Source organism: Brachyistius frenatus, unplaced genomic scaffold (genome assembly GCF_029030835.1).
Source record: "Brachyistius frenatus isolate BFR_SWC_R1_liver_20210118 unplaced genomic scaffold, ASM2903083v1 Contig_405, whole genome shotgun sequence".
Lineage (NCBI taxonomy): Eukaryota > Metazoa > Chordata > Actinopteri > Embiotocidae > Brachyistius > Brachyistius frenatus.
In genome coordinates, this window is record NW_027211004.1 from 198,964 (window position 1) to 206,761 (window position 7,798).

General features: G+C 44.3%; 1 protein-coding gene across 1 annotated transcript; it reads left to right on the top strand.

Annotated features, from left to right (window-relative positions):
• The first annotated feature begins 1,974 nt into the window (after positions 1-1,974).
• Positions 1,975-6,804, top strand: LOC138636776 (proenkephalin-A-like). The gene is given in 5 exon segments (XM_069725002.1): positions 1,975-2,035; positions 2,038-2,177; positions 2,180-2,353; positions 2,865-3,005; positions 5,973-6,804. Coding segments are annotated over 5 exon segments (1,098 nt in total). The 5' UTR covers positions 1,975-1,989; the 3' UTR covers positions 6,570-6,804.
• The last annotated feature ends 994 nt before the right edge of the window (positions 6,805-7,798 follow it).

Below are 7,798 nucleotides of genomic sequence, written 5' to 3' on the forward strand. Positions count from 1 at the left end.
TCATGGAATGTAAAAGGGGTAAATGGACCGGTAAAATGTGCAAGAGTATTTGCACACCTAAAAAACCTTAAAGCTGATGTGGTTCTCCTCCAAGAAACGCATTTGAAGAAATCGTATCCTCTCAGACTGCGTAAGGTTTAGTCCTGTGTTCCACGCAGATTTTGAGACAAGGGCATGTGAGGTTGCAATATTAGTCAGCAAAGAAATACAATTCACTGACAAATGTTGTTTCAGACACCGCCGATATGTGATAGTGACAGGCTTTCTATTCCACATCCCGGTTCTGTTGGTCAATGTCTCCGCTCCCAGCTGGGACGACGTCGACTTGGCTAACAGACGTTTGGCCTCCCTTCCAAACTTAAATACACCAACCGGTACTTGGAGGGGATCTCAACTGTGTAATGGACCCTACTGATCCTCCCACTAACATGTCCAAATCTTTTTCAATGTTTATGAATGAGATGTGTAGATCCTTGGAGGCTTTCAAACCCAAGCTCGAAGTTTTTTTTCCTTTTTTTCACGTGTTCATTCCTCCTTCTCAAGAATTGATTACTTCTTTGTAGACAGAACTTTCATACCCTCAGTTAAAGCTGCAGAATATTTACTCAGTATTATCTCGGACCTCGCTCCCCTACGATTGAGCACTTTACCTTGGAAATTCTGAATAGAACCTTGAGTAGAACACTGAAATGAACCCTTAACCGAACCCAGAACAGAACCCAGAATAGAACCTAGAAAAGAAATGTGAAAAGAACCCTGAACAGAACTCTGAACAGAACCCTGAAAATAACCCAGAACAGTACCCAGAATAGAACCTCAAACAGAACCCAGAATAGAACCCAGAACAGAACCCAGAACAGAACCTAGAGCAGAACCCAGAACAAAACCTAGAACAGAAACCTGAACAGAACACAGAATAGAACCCTGAACAGAATGTGGAACAGAACCAAGAAAAGAACCCAGAATACAACCTAGAAATGAACCCTGAACAGAACCCAGAAAAGAACCTAGAACAGAATCCAGAACAAAACCCAGAATACAACCTAGAACTGAACCCTGAACAGAACCCAGAACAGAACCTAGAGCAGAACCCTGAACAGAATCCAGAACAGAGCCCAGAACAGTGCCCATAATAGAACCCAGAACAGAACCCTGAAAATAACCCAGAACAGTACCCAGAATAGAACTTCAAACAGAACCTAGAACAGAACTCAGAACAGAACCCAAAATAGTACCTAGAGCAGAACCCTGAACAGAACGCCGAACAGAACCTAGAACAGAACCCTGAACATAACCCAGAAAATAACCCTGAAAAGAACCCAAAATACAACCTAGAACAGAACCCTGAACAGAACCCAGATCAGAACCTAGAACAGAACCCTGAACAGAACCCAGAATAGAACCTAGAAGAGAACCCATAACAGAACCCAGAATAGCACCGAGAGCACAACCCTGAACAGAACGCAGAACAGAACCTAAAACAGAACCCTGAACAGAACCCAGAATAGAACCCAGAACAGAACCTGGAACAGAACCCTGAACAGAACCCAGACTAAAACCCAGAACAGAACCCTGAACAGAACCTAGAACCGAACCCAGAATAAAACCTAGAGCAAAATCCTGAACAGAACCCAGAACAGAACCCTGAACAGAACCTAGAACAGAACCCTGTTAGACACCGCAGGGTAATGCTGCTGAGTTGATGTGATACGACCCATAGAACCACAGAAGTGATCCCCGTCATCAGTCTCATCTTAGAAGGAACGTTTCTGTTTACAAGCTGCATTAATAAAACCGTTATGAGCGTGAGGTGGAGACGAACATCCATGAAACCACAGACCTGCAGTAAAACGGATGAGTTGGTGCGGCAGGTCAGCGCGTGACAGGGGGTGGGGGGCTGTCACCTCACGTCATTACACTTGTTAAGGCCTCCACCCCCTCCCCATTATATTATCCCGGTGACGTAAGCCACACAAACTACTTAAACAAATGCGCGCGCGGCCGCAGCATTCCAGCCAGCTCTTTACCGGAGGACCGAGAGGACCGAGAGAGAACCGAGAGAACCGAGAGAACCGAGAGAGAACCGAGAGAGAACCGGGGCTGTTTCTTCCTCTCACTGCCACATCACACCGGCAGAGAGGGCGCGTGTGTCTAAGCTGTGTCCGCTGACAGGCTGCACCGTGCACCGAGCACCGTGAGCGCTCCGCACACCTCGTGCTACACAGGGAGCCGCGCGCTCAACAACAGCACAGGCTCGCGCCGGTCTTCAGTCTCCAACTCCGCCGGTACCCCAAAGGGCACGCGGCCGAGGACAGCACCGACCGGGTCAAGCACCGTGGAAATGAAAGCAGAGGTAAAAGATCACGCGCGCGCACACACACACACACACACACACACACACACACACACACACACACACACACACACACACACACACACACACACACACACACACACACACACACAGCAAGTTTTACACATGAACTATAGAATTGAGTGTTTGTTGGAGAATCAGGACTTATTGTTCTTTTAGTGATGAAATGTTTCATTTAAAATGTTCTGTTCATGTTCTGATGTCCTGATGTCCTGATGTTCTGATGTGTCCTGATGTTCTGATGTGTCCTGATGTCCTGATGTCCTGATGTTCTGATGTCCTGATGTCCTGATGTCCTGATGTTCTGATGTGTCCTGATGTCCTGATGTTCTGATGTCCTGATGTTCTGATGTGTCCTGATGTCCTGATGTTCTGATGTGTCCTGATGCCCTGATGTCCTGATGTTCTGATGTGTCCTGATGTTCTGATGTGTCCTGATGTCCTGATGCCCTGATGCCCTGATGTCCTGATGTCCTGATGTCCTGTTCAGTCCATGTCTGTGCGCTGCAGCAGCATGTGGATGCTGGTTGTGGGAGCGTGTGCGTCGGTGGTGGTGGGAACAGACTGTGGGAAGGAGTGTGCTCTCTGCGTGTACCAGCTGCTGGGACAACAGTCTGCTTTCACCTCCCTGGTAATGTCACCATATTTATATTTATATTTATATTTATATTTATATTTATATTTATATTTACATCTGATACCGATGCGTCCAACACAAGTCACGGTGTACTGTGTGAGCAGTGTAGACAGCAGTCTGGTTTCTCCTCCTCACAAAGCCACTTTCTATCATATACATATATATATATATATATATTTTTTTTATAGGGTTAGGGTTATATATACATATATATATATATATATATATATATATATATATATATATATATATATATATATATATATATATAAATGATTTTAAATAGAGTTTTCATTCCTCTGTCTTTTTTTTTCAGTTTCCGTGTCTCCCATCCCTCTGAGATTTTCTGGGATTCCCACCCTTTCTTTCCTTTTTTATTTCCCTCCTTCCTTTTTTTTTTTTTTACCTGTTTTCATCTTAAAGTCTGAGTTATTTGACGACTGTGATTATTTTTGAGGGCTTTCCTTCCCCGATACTTCTTTCTTCTCCCTCTTTGCTTTTCATTCATCTATTCTCTCCATCTGAATCTGTCTCCTTTCAGTCTGTTGATTGCTGTAATTATGATAATAATGTTCTGAATGCTTCTATACAAAACTCTCCACTGGTGAGGATGCTTTTTCTTTGGTTTCTTTTTTTTCTTTTTTCTTTTTTTCTGTTCACAACATCAGTTTTAGACTTCAATATTCTTCTTCACAGTAATCCTTCCACTTCAACCAGAAAGCTTAAATATCAGTATATGTTAGTGTGTAATTCAGATGATGACCTGTCAATAATGCCGAGCGGATATTTTCCATGCTGTGGGTTTTTATGGTTATTATTGGATCTGCCTCGCGGTGTGTGACTGGGTTCACGGTGAGCTCAGTGAAATGTCTGACTGAATTTATCACCTACTCACAACTCTTGCATTAACAGTAAACCAAACATAATGAATGCTTTAATTACAATATTTATAGATTCGATTTTTTTTTTTAAATTTAGAGCAGTGTAAGTGTCAAACCTACAGAGAAGTCTTAATTTACATTTTCACCATCTAAAAACACAACGTGGATTCTTCTAGTCCAAGATTAGGAAAATTCTACAGCACAAAGAAATGAGTTTTGAAAAGGATTCCTCTCAACTCAGCTTTATTTTGACAGAACAATAAGATTAAAAAGGAGGTAAAACTAGTAAAATTGTAGGTTAAATAAAATGGAGAAATTAAAATTGCAGCAATAAAACAACATTGTAAGAATCAATAAATATAATTCAGGAAAGTAAAGCAAAACAGCAGGGATAAATATTAAAATTTAAATTCAGGATGATAAACATCACTATAAAGCCAGATTAAAAAGATGATAGGTCTTTAGTTTTATTTTAAAAACACTTTCATATCGAACAGATATATTTAATCTTTTATTTAGGTTTTTGCTTCCCTTTTCCTCCTCCTCCATCATTTTCTGTTGTTGTGTATGTTCCTTTCTGGCCAGCAGAGGGAGCTGCGCTCCTCCCTACCAGCCCCTCAGGTGCCAATAAGTCCTCCATTCAATTTTCCTCTTCATTAATTCTGTCTTCATAAGCCGCAGCAGTGAAAGCTCAGCAAGAATCCTCCTCCGTGCCATCAAACAGGAGCTTCGACTGGCTGCAATAAGTGAAATCCAATGACACATGTGAGGGGATCCTGACAGGCAGTGCAGAGGGTTAAAGGGTTCCAGGATAATATCAGGTGATAGCGTGGGGGACACCGGCTCTCCATTAGTCTGCCGGTGGCTGAAGGATGCGCTGAGATCCTGCTGAGGTTTTGTGTGAAGATGGACGACCACAGCGAATCTTCACTTCCCCTCTAGAACACAAATTCATTCAAACCAAGATTCTTAAAGTCTAAAAGCATTTAATCCTCCTGTAGCTCAATAATTCATTTTTAATTTCAGTGTGCATTTATTTATGAAACGTCAGCGATGGTCCTCACTGCCCAGTTTTGACATCTTCAGCCTGAATGTGTCTCCAGTCTGACTGACTTCAACTCTGAAACATTTAATTTTTTAACTCATTAAGACTTGAGGAGCTCATCGTTGGTACTCAAAGTACTTCAGTTGGACACAAGGGTCCAAACTTGGTGCCAGTAGGAGGTTCTCCTGAAGAAGAGCTCTTCATCATCTCTTAAAGGAATATGGACATCAGCTGTTGGGTTAGATGAGGCGATACAGAGAAATGAGGGGATTGCAGAGAAGTTTAAGTCTATTTGAATTCATAAAAACATGTTTGTGGTCGCCAGTTGTCCATTAATGAATCCTTTTATTACTGTTGAGTGATCTGACAGTCACATGACGGGCGTCGTTGTTCTACGAGCTGTACTTCATCTCATTTGCTCAGAGGAAACCAGAATGACAGTAAAACACAGCAGAGACTCTCCTCTCAATGTCTGTCAGAGTGAGATCAACGTTACATCAGTCTGAACCACAGACTGATGATACAAGTGTTCGTAGCTTCAGGTCTGAACACTGAGGCCGATGCAGAAGTGTCTTAAGCTGCAATACCACCGAGTGCCACTAGAGGTCGGCTCCAAAAGTCTGATCCACCTCTGGCTCCTCCCCCAGTCTCCTCCTCCTCGTCCAAATATGGTCACTTCCTGCTTCGAACCGCTCCGAACTAGAAAGATGGTGACGGACAGAATCTGAACTGGAGGATTCATAACGTTCACAAACCAACGATGACATCACTGATGGTTGATGACATCGCTGATGGTTGATGACATCACTGATGGTTGCCGCTCGGTCTGCCAAATGCTACAACTTCCTGTATTCCAGGCTGTCTGACATCATGAAAACCTATAATATAAACATGTAAAGCTTAACAAAGGACAGTTAGGATGCAGTGAAAATGCTGCAGATTACTGACCACTGAGACATGAACTGACTAAAATGATGTCATCACTCAGGACCAGCAGCGTGTTCTACTTTGTATCTGCCACTCTGATTTTTCCAGACATGCTCCCTTGAGTGCGACGGCGGCTTGGATAGCCAGAAGCTGCGTCTGTGCCAGGACGTCCTGTTGGAGGAGGAGAACCGCGTCCCTCCGGAGGCCGACGCCCGTCAGCTGCAGGAACAGGAAGCGGTGAGCGCCGTGACGGCCGACGACGAGGACGCCACGTCACCGGAGCGCCAGATGGCCAAGAAGTACGGCGGCTTCATGAAACGTTACGGCGGCTTCATGTCTCGCCGCTCCTCCTCTCCAGAGGGGGCGCTGGAGGACCCGGGAACCCCGGAGGAGGAGGAAAGTGTTCGCCTGGAGATCCTAAAGATTCTGAACGCGGCAGTGGAGCACGGCGGCGAGGGGGAGGGGCCGGGCGAGGCGGCGAAGAGGTACGGAGGCTTCATGCGTCGGGCCGAAGGGGGCGTGGCGCAGAGCAACCTGCTGGAGGCGGTGCTGGGCCGCGGCCTCAAGAAGCGCTACGGCGGCTTCATGAGGCGAGTGGGTCGGCCCGAGTGGCTGGTGGACGGCAGCAAGAGCGGAGGCGTGTTGAAACGGGCGTGGGAGAGCGGCACGGAGCTGCAGAAGAGGTACGGCGGCTTCATGGACTAGAACCGCAGGTCACACCCGCCGACGGCCGTCAGCCAATCGTCTCGCAGCCTGGACTTGTTGGTGTTTGAGTCCCACCCCCGATGCTAGCTCCACCCCCTCACCTTGCCTGTGTATAACGTGCAGCTGCCTTCTCCATCGGTTCCTCTGGTCCTGTCATGAATCTGTTCAGATGTTCACCGATCATTTGTTGGTCTTTTTCATGATGATATTATTTATTAAAGAATCTGTTGATGGACGTGTGCTGCTGTCGCTGTGTGATTTCAGAGTGTGCGTACAGTCGTCCTTTACAATAAACCAATACTCAAACACAAGCAGTAAAACTTACATAAACACATCACGTATATTAACAACTCATCAGAAGGTGTTGGACTTGATGACCGACATATCGTTCTGGAGGTTTTGAGAAATGCTCATATCTTTACGGCCCTTCTTCAACTTTTGTTCATTTCTTGCATGTTTTTGAGATTAAAGTCAAATCAGAAACTCAGAGCTGCAACAGTCAGAAGAGAATCTTCAACATCCAGGATCCATTCAGTCAGTTTGAAAATAAATCACAATAATCCAGAATAATTGTCCAGAATAAAGTGAATGTATGTAAAGTCAGCTGTTTTTAATTTCTCGCAGTCTCAGGTGAAACGCTGAATTTGACTGCTGCCTTTCAGTGAAGATTTATTTCAAGAGATAATACAGTGTGTGGTATTTGGCCTCCTTTTTAATGGTGAATGACATCATCACGATACCTGCTGCTACCTGGAGAGGAACGGACACTTCACACAAAAACACACCAAAGTCATTTTCAAACAGAGAGATGCTGATTAAACAGAATACAACATACTTGATAGAAGTTGGGCTGCAACACATCTGAGTACATTCAGAGAGGACAAACACAAACAAACCTTTTCAAAAGCTGAATGATCTGATCAGTGGAAGGTTTTAGAGGTGAAGCTGCTGCAGAACCACCGATAGGAAGCACTACAGTCTTGTTCTACCTGCAAGGTGCGCTGTTCCCTCACAGAGAGAAAGGATATAGACTGGATATAAAACTACAGACTGGATATAAAACTACAGACTGGATATAAAACACAGACTGGATATAAAACATGGATATAAAACTACAGACTGGATATAAAACTACAGACTGGATATAAAACTACAGACTGGATATAAAACACAGACTGGATATAAAACTACAGACTGGATATAAAACACAGACTGGATATAAAACACAG